Raw genomic sequence first — 26221 nt, forward strand, 5'->3', positions numbered from 1 at the left:
AAGAAGTGTCTCCTGTTTTCCATTTTGAATGCCTTGAAGCCCAATTTCCATTTGTGTCACCGGGTGTGTGTGTCCCTGCTGATCTGGAAAAGCTCCTCTGGTGTGATGTGGTCGATGGCTTTCATGATTTTGAAGACTTGAATCAAGTCCCCACGTAGTCTCCTCTGTTCCAGGGTGAAAAGGTTCAGTTCCCTCAGTCTCTCTGAGTAGGACATTCCCTTCAGACCTGGAATAAGTCTGGTTGCTCTCCTCTGAACTGCCTCTAGAGCAGCGATATCCTTCTTGAAGTGTGGTGCCCAGAACTGTACTCAGTATTCCAGATGAGGTCTAACTAGTGCATTGTACAGTCTTAACATTACTTCCCTTGTTTTAAATTCTACACTTATATACCCTAACATTCTGTTTGCCTTTTTTATTGCTTCCCCACATTGTTTGGATGGAGAAAGTGAGGAGTTCACGTAGACTCCTAGGTCTTTCTCATGCATTACTTCATCTAGTTCTATTCTTCCCATAGTGTAATTTAGGTGTAACCCTTCCTAACCGTGATCACATACAAGCCCGCATGGTTACACTATGGGCAGCCACATAAATAATACAAGCGTTTTGCGTACAAAGGAGAGTGTTACTGCTAATAAAGATACATTAACATCTATTATTTCTCTGTGTTGTGTTGCATTTATATTCGACCCAGACCACGATCACGTCTTCCATTTTTAATGACCCAGTCAGTTTTTTGTTACAGTCAAAAGTTCTTGTTTAAAGGTGGTTTAACCTTGTTGTGGTCGCACAAGTGTGCCCCTATTCTGATTGGTTACGTCAGTCAGTCAACAACGCAAGGACATGACGCGTCATTTGCCGGCAATCATTTTCCTGCTCCATGCACACAGACCAGTTGCCAGAAAATTGCCGGCAGTTAGACTAGGATCCTTGATGGAAAATTGCCGGCAATAACCCATTCACACAGACCTTGCAACAACAAAATGTCACCAAATTGCCAGCAATTATTTCAGTGTGAATTTGGTTTTTGTTATGTTTTTATGTTTGGTGCATATTGTAGAAGAGGAATGTGAAATTAAATATTACGTAACTCTTATGAACAGCAGAACCATAATGGGTTGTGGGAAACCAAACACAACTTGAGCAGTCAAAGAGGACATGTATGCATGTTTTAAAAATACCTTTTATGCTGTTAATTTAATCAGTTCACTTCTACAGGATCTCAACGCTCTTTACAGTAAAGCCACAATGGATTCATTATTGAATGCCGAACAGCAGACATTATATCACAAACACCGTCCTTACTACAGGAACTGCCTAAAATGTTGTATAATTGTATAACTAACTGTAAAATTAACATTAGGGATGTGACAGAGCTGACAGAAATCCGCATCAATCGAATGCAGATTTTAAACCATTAAATCTCTGCGGATGCAGATGTAGTGTATTTTAGAGGTAGTGAAGGGCATTTTGTATTTGCCAGTATTACTTTAAAATCATTTTGCTACAGTTTTTTTTTTTTTTTTTTTTTGTAATATTGAACAAATTATTGTAAATGTGTTGAGCTGAAATTAACATCCGCTCATGTTAACAACTCCTAATTTCCAGGACTGAAAATATTTGGTATAACTTGCACAATACTGTCAATACATAGTCTTGTTAATAATGCTCTTAAATAAAGAACATACATTTATTTTCCTGTAAACAGAACTGGAACACTACCAACACTAATTTGTCAATTAGAGAAAAAAAAATAACTAGGAATTATTCATGTCCAGATATGATGTACATTTACTGCAGTTTTTGCATTTCAGTACATAGTATTTTTGGCTGGAGTTTCATTGCCCCAACACTTCTCTTTGGTGCTGGTCTTTTCAACCAACTGTCCAATGAAAAAGCCTGCATTTTATGTGGTCTTTTGTGCAGTTGAACATAAGGTGCTTTCTTTCCATGTTTTTTTAACCAGATGGGGTGGTGGATGGCTATATTCAAAGAATTTACTCTGATCCTACGGTTTCCTATTTTAGCACCCTCTTGTACTTCACTAGTAGTAGATCTATTCTTCTGTGGTATTGTTTTAGTTTTTGTTGTTTTGATCATTGTTCAGTTGAAGCAACCCTTCGGATCCCAGTGAATCAGGCACCCCAGTGAGCGCTTCCAGTAATGGATGAGACCTTTCTGCAGGACACGAGCGCTCAGGAAGAACAAATTCACAGACAATGAAGTCTGTTTGTTTATCTTCGTTTATTGAAAGTTTCACACAGCCTTTTATACATTTACAAGCAGTATTTCAAAGGAGTTTCGGGGCACTCCCGAAACTGGATGATATCTTCTTGGCATGTGTCCAGGGCAGTTCCGAGACACGGGAAGCGATAATTAATAAGGTATTCTTTATAATTAGTTTAAGCATGGAGGCGTTGATATCAAAGACACAGTAAACAAAATTTCATAAGGTTTTCTTTGTAATTAGTCCAGACATGGAAGCGCTGGTACCAAGGACACACTGTACTAATAAGAACGTATTAATAGATAATTTTGGTTCGTTACCCAAAGAATTTCCACGGCAGCAGAAATTGTTTCTATCTGCCACACAGATAAGTCTGAGCAGAGAAATCATAATAAGAGCAGAGAAATTCTAATAAAAACAAGTTTTAACTAGTAACTTACTGGAAAGTTTCTTATATTTTCTAACGGGTATACAGTGGGTATATACAATACATAGGGGCAATTTTACCCCAACAATCATGGATATTTTAAAGGTGACCTCTGAATTTCTTTCTTCTCTGGTACTGCTTGTTGACATGCTCACTGCCTTTTGATTTTGAAATAAAATTAAAATACCATCCCCTCGAGCCCAGTATTGAGGCTTTGCAGTCACACAACCGAGTTATTAGGTATTATTTATTGTAGGCAGGAATTCGTGGAGGGGGAGGGCAAAATGTGGGTGAAGCATAATGAGGTAATTGAAAATTTGAGACCTGAAATGCACGATTGAGTAAGATTGATTTAAGTAAGTCGAAAAACCTAAAAATCCATTAAATCATGCAGATGTTGACTCATCAAACATATCTTTGTTTAAAGGGGTCATGAACTGAGAAATCAAAATTCCCTTGATCGTTTGACATATAAGAGGTCATTGTACTATAAAAATATCCTGTAAGTTTCAGAACTCAAAACTTTCTCGTTAGTCTAAAAACAGCTTATATTGAAGCCAATCTGCAAAAACAACAGGATTTGGAATGTGCCACTTTATTACGTAGTAGTGTGGCTAAACCCCGCCTCCGCAGAAGAAGATCAACACCTGCTTCTACATTACTGCCTGTGTAGCCCCGCCCATCGATTAACACATATAGTAGGTAAATAACGAGAGAGGCAAACGCAGGTCCATTGGCTTCCTTCTGATCCAAACATTAGGAAAGAGTGGATGAACTTTATTTTTAATGAAGTTCTAGACCGCATCTGTAAGAACTTGGTCCTGTGTTCACTTCATTTTACCACGGATTCATTTACAAACAAGGCACAATTCGACGCAGGATTTTCAGAAAGATTGAAACTAAAAGACGCTGTGCTGACTATTGGATCCGACAGTAATGTCGCACCACACAAGTGTGAGCAACTGTTTTTATTATGTGGTCACTATTGCTTTGTCTGTTATTACAGATCGTTTGATATGTACTGAGTATTTATGCGTTTTTAACCTAGATCACAGCAGTGTCCATCTCTGACGGATGTAGGCTGTCAAACATACATGCAGTTTTCAAAAAACATGCAGGTTCCGTTGTCTTCTGATTCGGGATTAGACTCTGGCTCAAACATGTATGGCTGAATTTCACCGACTGCCATTTCTCAATATCAGAAGTTTTCAAAACAATTCCACACGTGTACTGACGGGGGAGTTGAAAATGTTTTAATATGCAAAACTGTTAGCCAATCATACCAGTGGGCGCTTACTTCCGAGTCTACAATCCGCCATTCCTATTCAAACGGTGTGTTCCGATTAGGGGTGTCAAAACAGGACAGAAAATAGCCTAATACTTCTAAATTATGATGTTTTTTGATGTAAAAATCTTGATAACATTATAAGTGGACCTCAGAGAACAGAAAAAAAAGGCAGTTCATGACCCCTTTAAGGTTACTGTGTTAGGATATTACGGTAGCCTATTGCAGCCACACATACATTTATTTTAAAATCCATAAAATAAGATTTGCACACCAATAAAAACTCAAAAGGTCTCTCCTGATTTCAGACAATTGAATTAAGTATATCAAGTCAAAAATATATTTAATAATTATTTGACAGTAGTCATAGTAGAGGTTGCAACTCTGAACGTGGAATGTTTATCCTCAATGGGAGACCAAAACTTGCAGCATTTAATGTTACTCTCCCCTATGATTATAACTCGCTATTAAATCAATCGTGCATGGGCAAACATCTATATACCTAATGTATGTAAAAAATACAATTATTTAAAACCTCATTTCAAGCATTATCATGTTCTCTTTTGGGTTTCCCTCTCCGTCCTACCAGTATCTTAGAAACGCCCCTTGGGTTGGACATGTTTCTGGTGTTACGCTGCACTGCAGTAGCCATTTTTTTTGTCAGGCGCATCTTTTCTTTGAGAGGCTGGGACAGGCACTAGAACTACGATTTGACAAACAAATTTAAAAGTAGACAGATTCATCAAAATGGCGTCTTTGTTGTTAGTAAATCCATTTTGAAGGTAGAAAAAACCACTTTAGTTCCATTTCCTACGTGTTTTTGAAATTAGGATTTGGATGATTTTCACAGGGTTAGATTGTTATATGTCGCTATATTTCAATTCTTTTTTGCTTTATAGCCAAATCACATAGAATTTTTTGTTATATGCATAGAAATAAGAGGCGTTGCTGCATATTTTCAAATTGTTTTAACATTGTGTTCAATGGCGGAAGATACCCTTAACCGCAGTCCCACCTTCTCTTTAAAGCTTCGGGAGAGGCAGTATTCATACAGTTTGACTTTAAGCAAGCCAGTCAATACAAAGTAGACATTTTCACCGATACAGGGCTGATGGTGTTAGTAAATCAATGCAGTGGTTTAAGAGTCACAGGCGTGGGAATGAGAGCATCGTCTGACTGTTCATCATGCACATTTCATCAGTTTTATCTGCGATCTTTCATCACCATTTTGCATATTCATCAGCAATATGCATATTCAATTCCAAACACACTTTTAGACCGGCAGTGAGACTTTTGTGTGTAGTTTGTAACTGAATATGCAAAGTTCTTATGAATGTCCAAATTGGTGATAAACTGACGCTGGTGATGAAATGTACCCTGAGATGAAGTGTGCGTGATGAAAAGACGTATACCCGGTCGGGACCCAAGACTTGAGGGAGTGGCTGCTGTAGCCATAGCGTAAGTGCTTTGGCCAGTATCTTGTAGTCGGTGTGCAGGAGGCTGACCGGCCACCAGTTCTTCAGATCCTTTGGATCTCCCTTCCTATGGAAAAGAGTAAGAATACTCTTCTCCATAGAAGGTGCCAGTCTACCCTCTCTGTACACCGACCCCAAGACCCGTGCCAGATCTTCCTTGAGCACATCCCAAAAGATTTTATAAAATTCAGCAGGGATCCCATCGGGAACTGGTGTCCTACCAGAGTTGAGGCTCTTCATCACCTGGGAGAGTTCAGGGGTGGTTATCTCTGGATCCTCCTCCTCCTCGTCCCCCTCCTTGTGGGAATCCAACAGGACAGAAAGTGATGGATCACATTTTGATCCACCACCTTCTGGTTGTATAACTACCTATAGACGTCCTGCACCACTGTCTCAACACCATCTCTGTAGGCTGCTTCTCCTTCATCTTCTTGAAGAAGAAGCGGCTACACTTCTCATCGTCCTCCATGATTCGGACCCTGGAAAGGACCTTGATCTTTTCCTGTTCCTCCCTATAGAGGCGGAAAGGCTGTTTCACCCGGGCCACCTCATCATCCGGGTTGAAGCCTCTGAGCTGTAACAGACTCAGGCGCTGAAGGCGGTCATTTAGATGGGAATACCTTGCCTGCCTCTCACAAGCTTTCCGTATCCCTAGCTGAATGAAGTAGCCCTTGGTTCTAACCTTCACCATCTCCCACCACTCTATGGGAGAATCAAAAAGGTTCTTCAGGGTCCTTCACTCCTTGAGGAGTCTGCCGAAGGTCTTAATGACACAAGGGTCATCAAGCAGATGTTAAGTTTACTGTGTTCCATTGTCTTTAGTATTTATTAATTTCATTAGATGTCTTTTTTTCATGTTGCTGAACGCCAGGATATATTAATCTATCACCAATTCAATATTTGCAACACTTTTTTTCTGTATTGAATAAAATACAAATTACAAAGTTTACATGCATACGTCACTGCGCATATAGTTTATTATAAGTAAGTTTATTATTATTACTGGAAGGTTAACATGTTTCATGCAAGTAAAATCAATATAAACTGTGTGCTTGAAAAAGTTAATAAAAACATGAGACTTTGAGATTTTGAGCTAGGTCAGGATATTTTATTTTGATTATATGGATTACCTGTAAAAAAACAAAAAGGATTTTCCTTCAAATTTATACACTAGTAGTTAACGTAACATCATCGATAATTATTCAAATTAGCACCAACAAAGCTTTGAACCTTCGTTCGGTAATGTGTTCTGAACCTTCGAAAGTAACAATTTAACCTTCGGGACAGCCCTAGAATCTGCGATCTTTCGATCAACCAACCTGCAAAACTTGGCTTCGCTACAAATCTTGTTGTGATGTCCCCTACGGCGGGTCTCAGCTGTCTCCACAAGCAGCAAGGCATTGTGGGAAATGTTCGCCAGAAACGTCCTTATAGTCTTTCCCTCCCTTCTCTATCTAAAACAAAATCTGGAAATTACTGACTGACTGCCTTCATGCATGTTCAGGTTGTAATGGGTAGACAAAAATATTTTGCTACAAATTAGAATTAGTTTGGTTTAGTATTTGACAGAGTTTAGATTTACTAAAAATGTACTAAGTTTGGCATCAACAAATGTGGATTCACAACCCTAATTAACACTACTAATTATTATCTTTTCCCAGGCAGTGAGTCCAGATGGCAAATACATTATAACAGCAGATCGAGATGAGAAGATCCGAGTCAGCCTTCTCAAGGCACCCTATGACATCCAGTCATTCTGCCTGGGACACAGGGAGTGAGTACCAAATCTTGCAGTTTGCATGTTTGCATAAAAGTTGCTGAATGTTAAAATGGATGCCCTGTGATGGAGTGAACCCATCTCTAACAAAACCAATCATTACTGGTTTAGTATGATTCAGTGTTTTATAGTTACGAAAAACAAACTTTAAAATGTTACGAATGGTAGTAATTTTGTTATGAAAAAGGGGGAAGCAATAGAAGAAAAAAAAGGGAATGGTTGGATATTATTAAATAACTCATGAACTTACCTGTTGTGAAGGAAAAGGGGGAACTGATCTGGAGATGCTAAAGTTGGTAGTGTGAGCGGTCATGTTGGAGAAGGACAAGGAAGTTACAGAGACCATTATGGAGAAGTGCAATATACTCTTGCACATAGGGCTGTGAGATATGACGATATATATTGTGTGGCGATAGAAGAACGTCTGTAGTTTCATATTATGCTCTATCGTTTATTTCGCTGTGTCGCAAATCCCACTCTCTACAGCAATATTTTTCGTCATTTGAACGATGCTTTGCATTCTTCCCGGTTCTTCCACACGTGCCGGATGCAGGCAAGAAATTTGCATTCAAACAACACAAACAAACATGGAGAAGAGTGAACTTACCACAGCATAACCAAAGTAAACAAAAGATACTTTAATGCACAAGCCCCGCTCTCGTTGCCAGGCTAAACTCAATCTGCAATCACCCCCGATAACACGTGATCACACACCCCACCCCCGCTAATTTAGATGTATATAATTTGTATTAAAAGTTTGTTTGCATTTTAATAAATTGGAAAGCAATGCAAACAGATGCAGAAAGTTTCATTTTCTTTTTATTAAGATGTTGATGTGGTACAACAGTTTTCATTATTATTATTATTATTATTATTATAACTCATTTGTATTAACACGTGCTGTACCGGTAAGCAGAATCAAAACGTGACAGTCAGAGAAGAACTTTACCTGTCTAGCAGATGTTAAATGCGCCACTATAAACCCGGCTGTGGTAAATCTACATGAATCTATACCATTTTACAGTGCATCTGTTGCGTGGATACTATTACTTGTGTTATTGTTGTCATGTGACAGTAAATCATACTGTGTTATGTGTGTGTGTGTGTGTGTGTGTGTATGTATATGTATATGTGTACATATATACACATACATACAGTGGGGGAAAAAAGTATTTGATCCCCTGCTGATTTTGTACGTTTGCCCACTGACAAATGATCAGTCTATAATTTTAATGGTAGGTGTATTTTAACAGTGAGACACAGAATAACAACAACAAAATACAGAAAAACGCATTTCAAAAAAGTTATAAATTGATTTGCATGTTAATGAGGGAAATAAGTATTTGACCCCTGTTGTTATTCTGTCTCTCACTGTTAAAATACACCTACCATTAAAATTATAGACTGATAATTTATTTGTCAGTGGGCAAACGTACAAAATCAACAGGGGATCAAATACTTTTTTCCCTCACTGTAGTACTCGAGTCGGTTTACCTGGAGTAGACTGAGGGCTACGAAGCAGGGCCAGTTCTTTATGTAAAGATAGGTTTGTGTGTGGAACACTTTGCAGTGCTATGTTGTAGACACTGATTTACTAGGATCTTTGCATATTCCTTTAGTTAGTGTGTTTGAGAATTTTGAATATGTGAATGAAAACATTTCCTTCACTATTCTTTACAGAATAAAATATGAATCTGGTTGCCTTCTTTGAATCCAATGCAAGAATATCCTTTTTGGAAAATGCTGAGCAAAGATGAGACAGAGCACTATAATTATAATTATTATTTCTCGTTCTTTCTTCAGATTATTTTACAGAGAACACTGAAATACAGAAATAAATATTTTTCACAAACTTGACCTGACTCTTAAAACTTTACTCTGATTAGAAATTGTCTACTTTAAGAAAATATGTATAAAAACTATCTTGCACAAATATATAAAAAGAAATGTAAGTCCTAGAAAATTGTTGCAGTTTAAACTGTCTTGTTGTGTACCCTCTGGACATTTAATAATCCATTTGAAATATTGAAATCAAATACTATTAATATGACTTTAAGCATTGCTTTTTAATTGTATTAATTTGGAGAAGTTGCTGATCAATTCTAGAAATTCTTGCACTATTGTGTTTTGTCACAATGATCAGGCTGTTATGTTGTTGTTAAGCACCTCAGGTTCCTTTGTTATGATGACAGGAGATATGTAAACATTTGACTACTAATTTATTCTCTCTGCAGGTTTGTCAGCTCTGTGTTTGTGCCCCCACACCACCCTCACTGGCTGATCTCTGGCTCTGGGGTAAGCACTTCACAGAGCTGCTTTATATATGTGGTGTGTCTGATTCAGTTATACTCCCATCGTTTTCAGCACAGTCTGGCTAGATAACTGCAGTAACAGTGTAACAGTAACAGATAGGTATACACTATTTGTAATATATTAAAAGGTTACATCCTAAGATAAAGGTTCTGATAAAAAAACATTTCAGATTAAGATCAATGTAAAATTAAATTCCAATCAAACTATTTACATACAGTACTTTTAAATGTGGTAATTGCTGCAATTGTAATCAAGATAATAGATGTCTTTCCATGAGCTGTGGAAAATAAACGTCTATCTGGGTGAACTGTATTTCATTTTATGTTTACTGCATTTCATACAGGTAGGTACATATTTATCTATATCAAAATTATTATTTTTAAAAACTTTTAGTTTTTTTTATTAAACTTATGCTGGTAGATAACATGGTTCTGTGGCAGTGGTTTTGTTCCTATGTGTAATCCAGTGTTGCTGTGATTAACAGGATGGGACTCTGAGACTCTGGGATATTGAGTCAGGCACAGAGTTACAGAACTTGGACCTCAAACAGCTCAATGGCCCAGACTCAACAGAGAAAGACAAGGTGAGCTGCAAGTGTTTATATTATCGTATATGTAGACCAGATAGATTGTGTGTGGCTGATTTTGTTTTGTATTTCAAATAAAACCACTATTAATATAAATACTTTTAAATACTTAATTCATTCATTCATTTGTTTTTAGTTACTCCCAGTATCCCTGTGATGTGATTCACATTAATTTTAAAATGGAAAAAATAAAATGTTTAACACCCATAAAATTATTAGGTCTTGGTCTTGGACTCGGTCTCAACACCTCTGGTCTCGGTCTCGGTCTTGGTCTCCGTCTCAGCAGGTCCGACATTGTAGAGATCTCAACGCTTAAATCATAGCACTTCTATGACAAGTCGGCCTAAGAATTTATGTATTATTCCTCTATACCATTAATACATTGTTGTGTAGGTGTCCTTTAGTTAGAAGTTCCTGAAGCCAGACACAGGACAGGTGAGAGAGAGCTACATTGTTGTGTTTCTACTTTCAGACAGTTTTAGCATTCCTAATCTTGTTTTTATTTTGCCTTAATTGAAGTTAATCTTGTCTGTAGTTTGCCTAAATAGAAGTTAATTTAGTAAAGTTGCTATGTTGGTCAGTTGGTGGCAGTTAGCTGTGCTGTTTCTTAACAAAAAAGTCAAGCAGTTGACTTGGAGACAAAAACCAAGATAAAGTTTTAGGGCATCAACCATTTGCCAAATTTAGAAGCATGTGGCCACAACAGTGTTAGGTTTGCAGAATTATTGCCTTCCTGGATTAGCTCATCCAGAAAGATTTAATATGTGAATGTTGTTTGCATGTTGAGGTTCTAGAGACCAGAGTCTGTGATCTTGAGCATCAGCTTGCTGATCTGTGCTGTATTAGTGATCTGGAAGAATTGGTCAATCCGCCGAATAGAGAGGTGGTTTGAAGGGCGAAACCTAGAAAGATTTAGACCTTTAGGCTATGAAATTTCTATGAAATCTGAATGCAGCCCACGATTTCATCGAAATTTAATCAAAATTCGTATTTCTCGCGATTTCATCTGATTTCAAGCAATAGAGCAAAGCCCTATTATCATGAAATCATATAAAATCGCCCTAGACAAGTATCCAATCACAGAGCAAGAAGGAGTCGCATGACAACATCTACGCCATCACAGGGAACCTTGAACAGCAGATAGGAAGTTGAACGGAGAGCAGAGCCGGGGAAGCGGAAGTTTTCCAGCTGGTTACGGCTATGGTCTCGTACACACAAAAATGTGGTAAATTGGCAAAAGCCATTAATTAAATATTACATAAATATTTTATTTTCAGTCTGGTATTTCTTACCTCTCATTCAATTTTTCTCAAATCATAGTTGTGTATCTTATATACATGGGGTTGCTCTTTTTCACAGATGTTCTGGTGTATTGATGTTACTGTATTTATTTTAAATATTTGCACAGTAATTACATGAATAGTTATTAATTTATATTTTAAAATATAATTTACATATACTTTTCAAAGACACATAGATCCTTCCTTGCAGTCAACTGGATCTTTTCAGTATTTTTGTGCATGCCACAGAACATGATAGGATATGAATTGCTTAATCATATCATGCAGTACACCTCTTTGGAGGCATCTGCATTTGTTATTTTCCTCCACGCATTTATTCAGGTTTTTACTTTAATTTGTCACCAGTTTGTTTGTGCGTGTGTGTGTGTGTGTGTGTGTGTGTGTGTGTGTGATATATATATTTAAGCAGCTGTAGAGAAACAAAAAGACAAAAGAAGTGTTCAGGAGTTACCCAAGTCAGTCACAGGACAGGTGAGAGAGAGCAAGCTGCGTTGTTTCTCGGTGCCAAAAGGTCAAGCAGGTGATTTAGAGGACAAAAACCAAGAGACAGTGTTTAGGGCACCAACACTACATTTAGAAGCATGTGGCCACTACAGTGTCAGGTTTGCAGAATGATTGCCTTCCTGGATTAATTAATCCAAGAAGATTTCATTTGTGAACTTTATTGGTATGTTGAAATCCTAGAGATCAAGGTTCATGATCTTGAGGCTCAGCTTGTTGATCTGTGCTGTATTAGTGATATGGAAGAATTGGTCAGTCCGCCCATGAGAGAGATGGTGTGCACGCCAAAACCTGAGACCGTAGAGCAGGAAAGTATAAAGAACTGCTGGGTTACAGTAGGTCATAACTGCAGAAAAGAGCGTGCACAACCCTTAGAGACATCCCAATAGCTAGAAATGCCCAACAGGTTCCAACTGCTGGACACCAAATTGGACAGTGACGGCTCAGAGGGTGATGGGAGGGCAGTAGAGCACCAGAGCACCATGGTGCCCGCTCCCCCCCAGAAGAGGGAGGTAGTTATAGTAGGAGACTCAATTGTTAGAGGTGTAGATCACACAATGTGTTCTAGCGATAAGGAGACCCGCATGGTATCTTGCCTGCCTGGTGCTCAGGATGTAGATCTCCCTAAACTAGTAGACGGGCTACTGGCCAAAGCCAGGTGGAATCCACTGGTCATGGTCCACATTGGAACCAATGACATAGGAAAAGGTAGGACTGAGGTTCTGCAATACAAATTTAAAGAGTTAGGAATGAAACTTCCGGTACCACGTGCATGGCCAGGGAGACAGGCTGAGATTAGAAAGTTTAACACATCTTTGAAATCCTGGTGTAGGGAAGAGGGTTTTAGGTTTGGTCTTTCTTCTGGGATAGATGGGACTTTTACAAATCAGACGGTCTACATATAAACAGGAGGGGGGCTAATGCATTGGGAGAGCGTATGGGCAGAGTAATTGAGAATCTTTTAAACTAGGGACCAGGGGGCCAGGGAGCTCTGACAATGGGAGATGTTCAACTAAGGAAAGAAAACAAAGGGAAACTGCTAGTAGGAAAGTCCTGAAGTGTTTGTACCTCAATGCCAGGAGTATAAGGAACAAGATGTTAGACCTAGAAGCCACAGTGCTGGTGGGTGACTATGATGTTGTAGGAGTGACAGAAACATGGCTTACAGAAAATGATGGGGATGAATACAAGTTGAAAGGATACACACAGTTTAGGAGAGACAGGCAAACTCGAACAGGGGGTGGGGTAGCATTATATGTCAGAAACGACATTTAGGCAGAAGAACTCAAACTAGATCCTAGTAATGAAACAATCTTTGTGGTTAAACTTTTCAATAAAATATCTGGAGGATTAGTTGTAGGAGTGTGTTATAGGCCACCCAACTCAGATATTCAGAGAGATGTTGTGCTGTACAGTGTAATCAGGACTGCATGAAGCAAGGATGTGGCTATTATAATGGGAGATTTACATTTCGCAAACATAGACTGGGAAAGCCCATTTGGGACTACAGAAGCAGAAACAGAAATGGTTAAGATGGTAAATGACTGCTTTCTATCTCAATTTGTCAGGGAACCAACCAGGGAGAGTACATGCATTGACTTGATCTTTTCAAATTACCAAGATTCAGAGGGACACTAGTTAGAGAACCGATGGCAAACTGCAATCACAATATGGTTAGCTTTGAGGCATTCTTTCAAAAAACAAGGACCAAGTATAAAACAATGGTCTACAATTATAGAAAAGCAAACCTTGAAGTTATGAGGCAGCACTTAGAAGAGGTAGTCTGGAGCACACTGGATACAGATTCAGTTGAAAATGGATGGTTATGTTTTAAGAAAATACTACTTGAGGCTCAGGAGAAATTTGTCCCATAACTTAGCAAATTGACGACCAAAAAAATTGGCCAAAGTGGTTTAATAGAGGTATGCAAAAAAATATCAAAAGAAAGAAAATGTTGTATAGTGCATACAAAAGGGATAGAGATGAAACTACATACAAAGAATATGTTGAACTGCAAAGAGATCTTAAGAAAGGGATCAGGAAAGCAAAGAGGGAAATAGAAAGAAACATAGCTCTTGGAGCAAAAACTAAAACAGCAAGAGGTCAATAAAGGAGGAAGTGAAACAGCTAAAGGGCGAAAATGGAAGTATGTTGGAAAATGAACAAGATGTGGCTCATGTTCTCTGAGTATTTCACAGAGGTTTTTACAAAAGAAAAACAGATATACCACAGGTTAACAATCAGTGCAGTCAAACCCCGAGAGAGATCAGGATAAATGAGGAGTAGGTTCTAAAGGGACTAGCAAAATTAAAAACCAACAAATCACCTGGGCCAGATGGGATCTTTCCAACAGTACTACAGAAATGAGGGAAATTATTTTTAGGCCGCTAACTCAAATGTTCCAAATGACACAAGAAAGGGGACGAAACAGAGCCAAGAAATTACAGACCAATCAGTCTTGCATACCTGTAAAATGTTGGAAAAAATGATTAGACAGAAAATAGAGCATCTTAATGAAAACCATATTCTTGGAGATGGTCAACATGGGTTTAGACCAGGCAGATCATGTCTTACAAATTTATTGGAGTTTTTTGAACATGCAACTGCAGCTGTAGATCAGGTGAAAGCATAAAAAGCTTTTGACAAGGTTCCACACCAAAGACTGATCCTCAAATTGGAAGCTGTAGGCATTCAGGGTAATGTAAGTAGATGGATTATGAATTGGTTGATGTATAGCAAACAGACGGTGTCGATTAGAGGAGTCGCTTCTAACTGGAGTGAGGTTGTTAGTGGAGTTCCACAGGGATCGGTACTAGGGCCTTTGCTTTTTCTAATGTATATTAATGATCTGGACTCTGGGATAGTTAGCAAACTTGTCAAATTTGCCAATGATACTAAAATAGGTGGCTCAGCAGATACAATCTTGGCAACACAGGCTATTCAAAGGGACTTGGATAATATTCAGTTGTGGGCCGACACCTGGAAAATGAAATTCAATGTGTACAAGTGCAAGGTAATACATGCAGGTAACAAAAATGTCCACTATAATTACACGATGGGAGGTACAGATCTAGATGAAGTAACGCATGAGAAAGATCTAGGAGTCTATGTGGACTCCTCACTTTCTCCATCCAAGCAATGTGGGGAAGCAATAAAAAAGGCAAACAGAATGCTAGGGTATATTTCAAAAGTGTAGAATTTAAAACAAGGGAAGTAATGTTAAGACTGTACAATGTGCTAGTTAGACCTCATCTGGAATACTGTGTGATGTTCTGGGCACCACAATTCAAGAAGGATATTGCTGCTCTAGAGGCAGTTCATGTGGTAGAAGCTGAAAGTTTGGGAACATTTAAAAATAGACTGGATAGGATCCTTGGATCACTTAGATATTAATGGACACCAAACGAGCATGATGGGTCGAATGGCCTCCTCTCGTTTGTAAACTTTCTTATGTTCTTATGTTCTTAAACTAAAAGTTGTGTTCCCGTACACTTGTTAGCTACCTACCAAAGTGGCTGGTAAAACTGACCAATTTGGCTAAATCTACCCGCATTTGGTGGGTGGTGGGTGTTAATTTTATTCCTTGTTCAGGGTATTGTGGGTTAGACAAGTGTTTAATAGAATAACACAATTAATCGTTCAAGTAAACTAATAATACAGGTCAAATCTAGTGAAGATCAGTATATTTCATTGTACTGCAATGTCATTGTCGAAAGAGTACACGTTACTATTTACAATGGACTTGGACTTGAACAAATTTATATATTTTCCTTTTTGTGAGATTTTAAGTTTTAACAAGATTCAACTATTTTTACAACATCAAAAGCGAGAGTGTCTAAAACACTTAATGTATCGCGTAACATACCTGCGTGTGCTTTAAACATAACCATTGACTTGTCAAAGTTAAATAAAAGATGGAGACAATTAAGTAACATTAACAATCTAATAATGACGTGAAGCCCTGCATATAATCCGTGCTTATATGGTTTATTGTACAAGATAATTATTGTCAATTACCAATTTGGCAATCAATAAACTACACATTAAGCCCAATATAGTAAACCACATAAGTACGTTCAACCTTAAGCGCAACACAAACTTGTCTACACAAGATACTTATGATTTTTATATAATTTTGAACATAAATCTTAATGGTGCCGGTCTTGTAATTTATGAAGTTTTGATACAATAGTTGCATTTTATGTACAGTAAGCCACGGTAAGCAATTTCCACATTTCTACAATTTCTACTTCTGTTAAAAGCTAATATTTATGTTCACAATGTTATATATAGATCAATATATTTATAGATAATTATTATATAAAAAGACTGTTTCAGTGCATGCTGGAATACTCCATGTTATCAGGGTTCAATGACTAAATGATACTATAGCCTAACAAATAGAAGTTATATTCAATCATTGTGGTCTTTCACATGTTGTTTTTGTTGCTTTTGAGAATGTTATAATTTAGCCTATGTCTTTGCAGCTTCACTTACAGTTTGGTAGCCGGGCTAGTTGTTTTCACTTTTATTTATTAAAAAAAAAAAAAAAAAAAAAATTACAACCACACTCTCAAGCTCCTGCATTGTCACCTGAGAAATATTTCAGCGTCAGGCATGCAACACTCGATAAATAGAAACAAACCCCATGTCTATGTGTCATCATAGGGCCAACGTCGGCCCGACGGATCATGAGTGGTCGGACTGACGTGGAAGATGACGTCGGTCCATCGTCTTTTTGCTCATCGGGCCAACATTGGCCTGACGTCATCGTGCCTACGTTGGCCCGACGTCAGTCCAATGTCAATCAGGCTATCCGTGTTTTGATCTGCAAGTGTTCATGCCCAAAAGTATCCTTTGCTCTTATTCTGTATCCACTGTTGCTCATTCCTTCGCTGTCCTCATCCTGTAGCCCACAGTGTTTTCAGAACACTGATCTATATATCTAATATATTGACAGAGTATTTCTAAAATTTATATTATCCAATACACACAGTTATTTAAAAAGCTGACGTCTTATACTTGGAGAATTACAGATCCCCAGATCAAAACACAGCAGAAAGACATGTAAGATTGTATATTCAAATCACTCAGCAGAGGTAGTAATAAGGAATAACAAGCACCAATTTTATTAACAAATAATAGATTAAACATTTAAAAGAATAAAAGACACACGTCTGATCTTGCTTCTCAGTCATCGAGTTCCTCAATCCTCTGGACACATCTGGCTCAATTCTAGATAAACAGATAACCAAAAAATAAATGTAAACTACAGTTTAGGCATTCAGTAAGCTGTATTCATTCTTATAACTGTAATTTTAATTGTCAGTAATGACCACTTTTAAAATAGTTATGTGAATGTTCCCTTCTGTCCTTTAACCATTAAGTTACATTTGTGGCAAACAAACAACTAGTTTCTGTGGCATCTTCGCACACAATGCACATAAATGTACAATGTGAAGAAAATGTTAACACTTCTGTTTTTCACTTCTGACATTAGTTACAAATTGAAATACATTGGCTACATAATTAATTACCCAATTGGCTCTATATTGTAATTTACATTCACTTTAAGCCATTCCGCAATACAGAAAATTAAAAGCCTATCATTGATATTATACAAATGTTATTTTGAAAATAACCACATTTAATGTGTCATACATACAACATGGTACTTCAGACAATTAAATATTCTACTTTTCAGTACATTTATACAACAGTACATTTAAACATTTTAATAATAGTCTGAAAGTGAACTTACTTTCCAGCACGCTCTTCAGTCTGAGGTCATCTGAGGAGAGGCCTCTTCTCAGTATGGTCTCGAGGAAGAGCGCTCGAGCGCTTTCAAATAATGAAGCTGTGAACATTTTGAATAGTATCAAACATATTTATAATTATTATTATTCATATGTATGATATTTTAAAGTTATATAGGTCAGTGTATTAAAACAAGTTGCACTGATATCGTATTTGTCAGCATTTAGTCAGACATGATCCATCTCACCGACCATAACTGCAGTCCGACCATGCCAACCATATGCCGACGTTGGTCATCCTCCACCTCCCTGACCTACTGCTGCCCAACCATGCCGACGTCAGCCCAACATTCTGTGCTATCTGGGTATCTAATCATCATCAAGAACCACATGCTATTATCAACATTTATAATTTTTGGATTAGTCATATGGGGCATATTCTTTATATATATTTATATGTAAACTATCAAAGTAATCTGGAACCATTAATACAATTACAGTCTACTTTTACTGTGGATGAGTGTTTCATGTATTTAATATAAATGTGTATTATTAATATTATCCATCCATTTTCAATAAGAACTGCTTCATGAAGTACAAGGTCATGGTTAGCTGGAGCCTAACCCAGCAGACACCATGCACAAGGACAGTCAATTTCAGAGTAGCATTTGTAGCGTAAGGTACACTTATACATTTCAGTTCAAAGAAGTGAATTTAAGTATCACCTTATCAAGAATCCTAGAATCTTGTAGAACTCAATTTCTGCAATAATTGGACGCAGAAACCAATTCCAAAGATATAAATTCTCAAATTTATTAAAAACAAAGATAAAATGTAGCACTACACTAGCTATACAAAAAAAGGAAAAACTAATTAAAATTCACTCAAGATCAACAAATCAAAGACAAATCACTTCCGTGACCAAATCAAAGACCATGGAATGGCATATGATAACACACAAAATGTTACACAAATTTACAATCACATTGACTACAATACCGTTTAGTAAGACGAAGGTGAGTCTCATTAGTATTGTTAGTCAGACATTAAATAACTAATGCGAATTAGTCAAATAATTTCTCGTTATATACACTCACCTAAAGGATTATTAGGAACACCATACTAATACTGTGTTTGACCCCCTTTCGCCTTCAGAACTGCCTTAATTCTACGTGGCATTGATTCAACAAGGTGCTGAAAGCATTCTTTAGAAATGTTGGCCCATATTGATAGGATAGCATCTTGCAGTTGATGGAGATTTGTGGGATGCACATCCAGGGCACGAAGCTCCCGTTCCACCACATCCCAAAGATGCTCTATTGGGTTGAGATCTGGTGACTGTGGGGTCCAGTTTAGTACAGTGAACTCATTGTCATGTTCAAGAAACCAATTTGAAATGATTCGACCTTTGTGACATGGTGCATTATCCTGCTGGAAGTAGCCATCAGAGGATGGGTACATGGTGGTCATAAAGGGATGGACATGGTCAGAAACAGTGCTCAGGTAGGCCGTGGCATTTAAACGATGCCCAATTGGCACTAAGGGGCCTAAAGTGTGCCAAGAAAACATCCCCCACACCATTACACCACCACCACCAGCCTGCACAGTGGTAACAAGGCATGATGGATCCATGTTCTCATTCTGTTTACGCCAAATTCTGACTCTACCATCTGAATGTCTCAACAGAAATCGAGACTCATCAGACCAGGCAACATTTTTCCAGTCTTCAACTGTCCAATTTTGGTGAGCTTGTGCAAATTGTAGCCTCTTTTTCCTATTTGTAGTGGAGATGAGTGGTACCCGGTGGGGTCTTCTGCTGTTGTAGCCCATCCGCCTCAAGGTTGTACGTGTTGTGGCTTCACAAATGCTTTGCTGCATACCTCGGTTGTAACGAGTGGTTATTTCAGTCAAAGTTGCTCTTCTATCAGCTTGAATCAGTCGGCCCATTCTCCTCTGACCTCTAGCATCAACAAGGCATTTTCGCCCACAGGACTGCCGCATACTGGATGTTTTTCCCTTTTCACACCATTCTTTGTAAACCCTAGAAATGGTTGTGCGTGAAAATCCCAGTAATTGAGCAGATTGTGAAATACTCAGACCGGCCCGTCTGGCACCAACAACCATGTCACGCTCAAAATTGCTTAAATCACCTTTCTTTCCCATTCAGACATTCAGTTTGGAGTTCAGGAGATTGTCTTGACCAGGACCACACCCCGAAATGCATTGAAGCAACTGCCATGTGATTGGTTGGTTAGATAATTGCATTAATGAGAAATTGAACAGGTGTTCCTAATAATCCTTTAGGTGAGTGTATATCAGTCTCATTTACGTTTGGGTGCCGAGAAAGATTCTATCATTTCTTGTTACCACAATTCTCCCTAATTGATTACTGTTCAATGATTAAGGATAGGCAGAGCCACCTATAATCTGGTGTCTATTAACGTATGTCAATTTCAGACTAAACAGTTAAACAGGAATGAGAAGATATTTCTTGGCGTTGACAGATTTTAAGTCTTTGAGGGAAGCAGGGCCCTGTTCCTTTCCAAGGGTCAAGTTTCTTAAGACTCAATAGCTATTTAAATGACTGAACACTTTCGTATTGCAGTCGACTTAGTCAATTGTCCAGCCGTAAAACTCCACTGATCAGATGGGTACAGGCGGGCATGCGCAGTTTCTAAAGTTCTTTAACTGCATAAAGTTCTTTAAAGAATTCTTCGTACGGCTCAATCTCCTTCTCCCAGTTTAACTCTTCTGTTGCCGGCAAAGACTTTTTGTTGGTTTCTGGTTCCGGTTCTGGCAACAGAGCTACAGGTTGAGCTGTGGCAGCGAGTTACTGGTTCAGGTGAGAGAGAGGGAGATAAATGCCGTGTGTTGCCTTTTAATGCCTGTCAGATCAATAGACGATTGGTTCTTGAGTCTGTGAGATTGGATTTCGGTTTCAGCCCCCAGTGTCCTATTGGAGGAGGCTTGATTTATGACTGATGTCAATCCATGCCATCTTTTGGAAATGCCGGTTGGCCCGGGTTCGTAGCTCTGTGTTGTCCACTTCAAAGAGTTTTTATTACCTTTAGGCCCTATTCCCCAGACATCTCACAGCAGCCATTTGGCCCATTCTCGGTGCCATTCTCCCAAGACTGCCACTTTGATGTAGAACAGTTCACACGCTGATGAGCTCAGGAAATCTGTTAACTTTGGGGGAGAGGTCTTCTTTAGATCAGAGTTCAGCTCAGAGCTAAAATGCTCTATCAAAATACACCCCCACTAACACTACACATTAATATTTTTTAATTTAGTTTTTCTTATGAATGCTTATTACTAGTGCTGCCCCTAGATATGCTGTCACATATTTGCTTTTCATAAAACATTTTTCCCCATCCCCTTGTTTGGCTGGTTTCCAGTCAGTGAGATAATAGAAGGCATTAGGAATTATTGTATGGTGTATTATCTCGATTGTATTACATTTTGTTAACCTTCCAGTATAAGATCACCTTACTCATACCTAACTACTGGTGAACTACTACTACTACAACTACTACTAATAATAATCCATACAAATTTAAGCTAATGTGCGTAAAATGATCCCGGAGATAGAGATGCCAATTGTGTGTCTTCCATTACACAAAATATAAGCAGTGTGGAGTTCTGGGTAAGCTGACATGGACTAAGCTAGGTTTGACTATGCCCACAAAAAGATCATAGGCCATTTAATATTTATGTTTTACAGGACTGTATGACAATGAATTGCTATAATATAAGAATATAACTGTAACTCATTTTTCTTAGAAGTTTGCGGTGTCCAGAATTGCCAGTTCACCACAAGGAGATCATATTGCCGTTTCATGTGACAGGTACATATTATTGTTATGTATGTATGTATGTATGTAATATGTATGTATGTATGTATTGTATTTACATGTATCAGTATCCATAGTATTGGTGTCAGTACTCAAATGTATTACTTTTAAATCAAACTGAAAGGTAAATCTTGGGTAAAAATCTATTTAAATTAATGCTGGGTCTTAAGTAAAGTAGGACAAAGATAGACCAATAGTTTTTATTTTGTATGAATGTTCTGTGGAATGCAGTATGTATAGCTACTGTAAAATTAGGTACATTAAGAGAATATGAGTAAAGTACAAATAAATGTAAAGTTGCACTTTTTATCACGGGCATTTCATCACGCACATTTCATCATGGGGTACATTTCATCACCAGCGTCTGTTCATCACCAATTTGGATATTCATCAGCACTTTGCATATTCAGTTACAAGCTACACACACGCACTCTACACTCTAATGTGTGAAGGAAGCTGTTTACTTGATCTAATATTCCAGTAATACATATTGGGAGGAATACTTACATATGAACCAGCATGTGCAGTACACCAGGTGAATATTTGTTGTCTAGTCGAGAGAGATGGGGAGTAGGGGAGAATAATAATAATATTATTATTATTAATATTAACTAGTCGAGAGAGAGAGACAGGGAGGAGGGGGATGTTTAAAGTAGGGCTATATAGCACAGTTATTGATACGTTATTCTACAACGTAAAAAAGTGAATACATATTTTATTAAACTTTTATTAATCGCAATTTGAAATACATTTAACTTTTTACTTTATACAACGTGAAGCGCTTTGAAATGGCTCCGTCTGTCTATTACAGCTGCTGATTCAGATCACTCAGTTTCTATCGGATTTCTTTGCAAATAGGCTTGTTTTGTTCAGAACAACCTAACGATGAATCCAGTATATATTAAGTTCAGATCCAGTTGTGTAAAATTGTTGTGTATTAGTACACTGTAAACAGAGTTTTCTATCTTGACATTTTCAGTTCTCGGGAGTGTGTTGCTTCTACCAAAACGTGGATGGTCTTGTTTTGATCAGTAGACTGTCTGGTTCCAGAATATGTCATAATTGTCAATATTTTCTGAGATTTTGTATTCCTACTCAGACCAAGTTCCCCCCATTTCAGAATATGGGGGGTGGGTTATATTTTTCAGGGGTTACATTTTGTAAAACCAAACGATTCCATGATTTCTTCATTTTCAATTCTTTGTTTGTTCTGTGCTTTAATTTCAGAGTACATTGAGACATTAAACTGTAAATGTAAATATATATATTTTTTAAGAAGGTGTTCTAAAACTTTTGACCGGTAGTGTAGATGCTGAATTGTATTGCTAACAGCAGTCAAACCGCTAACACCAGCAAGCCTGTTGCCATCCTTACACAACACAAAAGGAAAGTTATAAACTTGCTGAGCCGATCAGAGGACAGACAGACGAGCTATATCACCTGCTATTCTTCAGTTGTTTTCAAAATGTTCACATATACTTTTAATAAGAAAAAGAAAACAAATAATAAAATGTCCTGTTCGCAATTAACTGTGTAAACTGGTGTATAAATCGTTAGGCACATATGTAGGCAGACTTATACAATTATAAATCAAAAATATATGCAAAAAAAATGTTTCAATAATTACATACAAAGTAATGGAAGTTTGACTAATAATAGTTGCAACTAATTTGACACTGAAATGTTTCATTGAATTGATAAAAACTTACATTTATTTGAACTATTACAATACAAATTCAAATCTAGTATGTATTATAAATAATGACAAATGTATTAACAACCAACAACTCTTAATAACTACAATAATAATTTTCTCCTTCCCCTTTTAACTCGAATTGCCAATTTTAACATTTTACATTTTGATTTCTAGATCAAGTTTTTCCCTTTACAACAATAGATTTTCCTTCTGGAGTTCCAGCATTTCAATGTAAAGGTCCTCTCTTTGAATCTAGTTTTTCTTTTTTTAGTTTGAATGGGGCTGACATCTTCAGAATCTGCAATTAAGTACATTTCCTGTTATGTAGGTGGTAAAACAGCTGTAAAATAAGCAATGTATATTAGTAATTGTAACTATACAAATATATAAATTGTGATCACAATATGGTTAGCTTTGAGGTATTCTTTCAAAAAACAAGGTCCAAGTCTAAAACAATGGTCTACAATTTTAGAAAAGCAAACCTTGAAGGTATGAGACGGCACTTAGAAGAGGTAGACTGGAGCACATTGGATACAGAGTCAGTTGAAAATGGATGGGTATATTTTAAGAATATACTACTTGAGGCTCAGGAGCAATTTGTACCAAAACGTAGCAAATTGAGGACCAAAAAACACTGGCCAAAATGGTTTAATAGAGGTATGCAAGAAAATATCAAGAGAAAGAAAATGTTGTATAGCGCATACAAAATGGATGGTGACAAAACTCAATACATAGAATATGTTGAGCTGCAAGGAGATCTTAAGAAAGGGATCAGGAAAGCAAAGAGGGAAATAGAAAGAAACATAGCTCTTGGAGCTAAAACTAATGCAAAGAGCTTTTTTCAATATTACAACAGCAAGAGGACAATTAAGGAGGAATTGAAACAGATAAAGGGCAAAAATGGAGGAATCTTGGAAAACAAACAAGATGTGGCAAATGTTCTAAATGAGTATTTCACAGAGGTTTTTACAAAAGAAAAAACAGATGACATGCCACAGGTTGACAATCAGTCCAGTCAAACCCTAAGAGAGATCAGGATAAATGAGGAGGAGGTACTAAAGGGACTAGCAGAATTTAAAACAAACAAATCACCTGGGCCAGATGGGATATTTCCAACAGTACTTAAAGAAATGAGGGAAATTATTTATAGGCCGCTAACTCAATTTTTCCAAATGACACTTAGAACAGGGGATGTGCCAACTGACTGGAAGACAGCAAATGTCATACCAATCCACAAGAAAGGGGACAAAACTGAGCCAGGAAATTACAGACCAATCAGTCTCACCTGCATCACCTGTAAAATGTTGGAAAAAATGATTAGACAGAAAATAGAGGAGCATCTTAATGAAAACCATATTCTTGGAGATAGTCAACATGGGTTTTGACGAGGCAGATCATGTCTTACTAATTTATTAGAATGTTTTGAACATGCAACTGCAGCTGTAGATCACGTGAAAGCATATGATATGATATACTTAGATTTCCAAAAAGCTTTTGATAAGGTTCCACACCAAAGACTGATCCTCAAATTGGAAGCTGTAGGCATTCAGGGTAATGTAAGTAGATGGATTATGAACTGGTTGATGTATAGGAAACAAAGGGTGTCGATTTAGAGGAGTTGATTGTAACTGGAGTGAGGTTGTTAGTGGAGTTCCACAGGGATCAGTACTAGGGCCTTTGCTTTTTCTAATCTATATTAATGATCTGGACTCTGGGATAGTTAGCAAACTTGTCAAATTTTCCAATGATACTAAAATAGGTGGCTCAGCAGATACAATCTTGGCAGCACAGGCTATTCAGATCTAGATGAAATAAAGCATGAGAAAGACCTAGGAGTCTATGTGGACTCCTCACTTTCTCCATGCAAGCAATGTGGGGAAGCAATAAGAAAGGCAAACAGAATGCTAGGGTATATTGTCAAAAGTGTAGAATTCAAAACAAGGGAAGTAATGTTAAGACTGTACAATGCGCTAGTTAGACCTCATCTGGAATACTGTGTACAGTTCTGGGCACCTCACTTCAAGAAGGATATTGCTGCTTTAGAGGCAGTTCAGAGGAGAGCAACCAGACTTATTCCAGGTCTGAAGGGAAAGTCCTACTCGGAGAGACTGAGGGAACTGAACCTTTTCACCCTGGAGGAGACTACGTGGGGACTTGATCCAAGTCTTCAAAATCATGAAAGGCATCGACCACATCAAACCAGAGGAGCTTTTCCAGATCAGCAGGGGCACACGCACCCAGGGACACAAATGGAAATTGGGCTTCAAGGCATTCAAAACGGAAAACAGGAGACACTTCTTTACACAGAGAGTAGTCACAGTCTGGAACAAACTATCCAGCGATGTGGTAGAAGCTGAAAGTTTGGGAACATTTAAAAATAGACTGGATAGGATCCTTGGATCACTTAGATATTAGTGGACACCAAACGAGCACGATGGGTCAAATGGCCTCCTCTCGTTTGTAAACTTTCTTATGTTCTTATGTTCTTAAATAGGCCTATGTTAAAATTAGTATTTGTATTAAACGCCATTCAAAAACAATATGCATATTATGTAATGTGGTTTCAACTATTATGTCAGATGTGGGTTTCTCACTCTGTGTAGGTTTGCAGAAACTGTCACAGTAACTAGAGGGTTAATAAAAGCAACAGCAGGAAGTGTTCGCCCCCCTCAACGTGCTTATTAAATGTAGATGTCAGCGAGTAGTGTGTACACCTGCGCTTCCTTTTTAAAGTGCTTTAATACGGAGGTAAAAACAACCCTGAGCACACTGACACTTTTAAAGACACCCTGCTGCATGGTTTCCCTGCTCGTTTCTATAAAAACATTGTATGCACTTATTGATTGTACTGTATTTAAACTTAAGTAAAACTAAGTACTTTTAAAAACAAATTTAAAATTACATTTACAGTGTGCACTAAGGCTGGGTTGATGGCATTTGCATTAAATGCATTTCATTTAAGGCTTTATTTTTGTCTTCATTTTACCCCAGAATTACCCGTTGTCTTATGATTAGTTGCTCAACTA

At 37.7% G+C, this 26221-nt stretch overlaps 1 protein-coding gene across 4 annotated transcripts in view; it reads left to right on the forward strand.

Moving 5' to 3' along the window:
• wdr4 (WD repeat domain 4) overlaps positions 1-26221 on the forward strand; it is a 54925-nt gene that overhangs the window by 18771 nt on the left and 9933 nt on the right. For 2 of the 4 annotated variants that reach the window (XM_066707089.1, XM_066707092.1), the window contains exons 5-8: positions 7073-7185; positions 9423-9483; positions 9986-10084; positions 21429-21493. In XM_066707089.1, coding sequence (XP_066563186.1) covers positions 7073-7185; positions 9423-9483; positions 9986-10084; positions 21429-21493 — 338 coding nt within the window. The remainder of the gene's footprint in view (positions 1-7072; positions 7186-9422; positions 9484-9985; positions 10085-21428; positions 21494-26221) is intronic. The other 2 variants (XM_066707090.1, XM_066707093.1) reach the window with 2 other exon arrangements.

The sequence above is a fragment of the Amia ocellicauda genome, chromosome 6 (genome assembly GCF_036373705.1).
Source record: "Amia ocellicauda isolate fAmiCal2 chromosome 6, fAmiCal2.hap1, whole genome shotgun sequence".
Taxonomy (NCBI): Eukaryota; Metazoa; Chordata; class Actinopteri; order Amiiformes; family Amiidae; genus Amia; species Amia ocellicauda.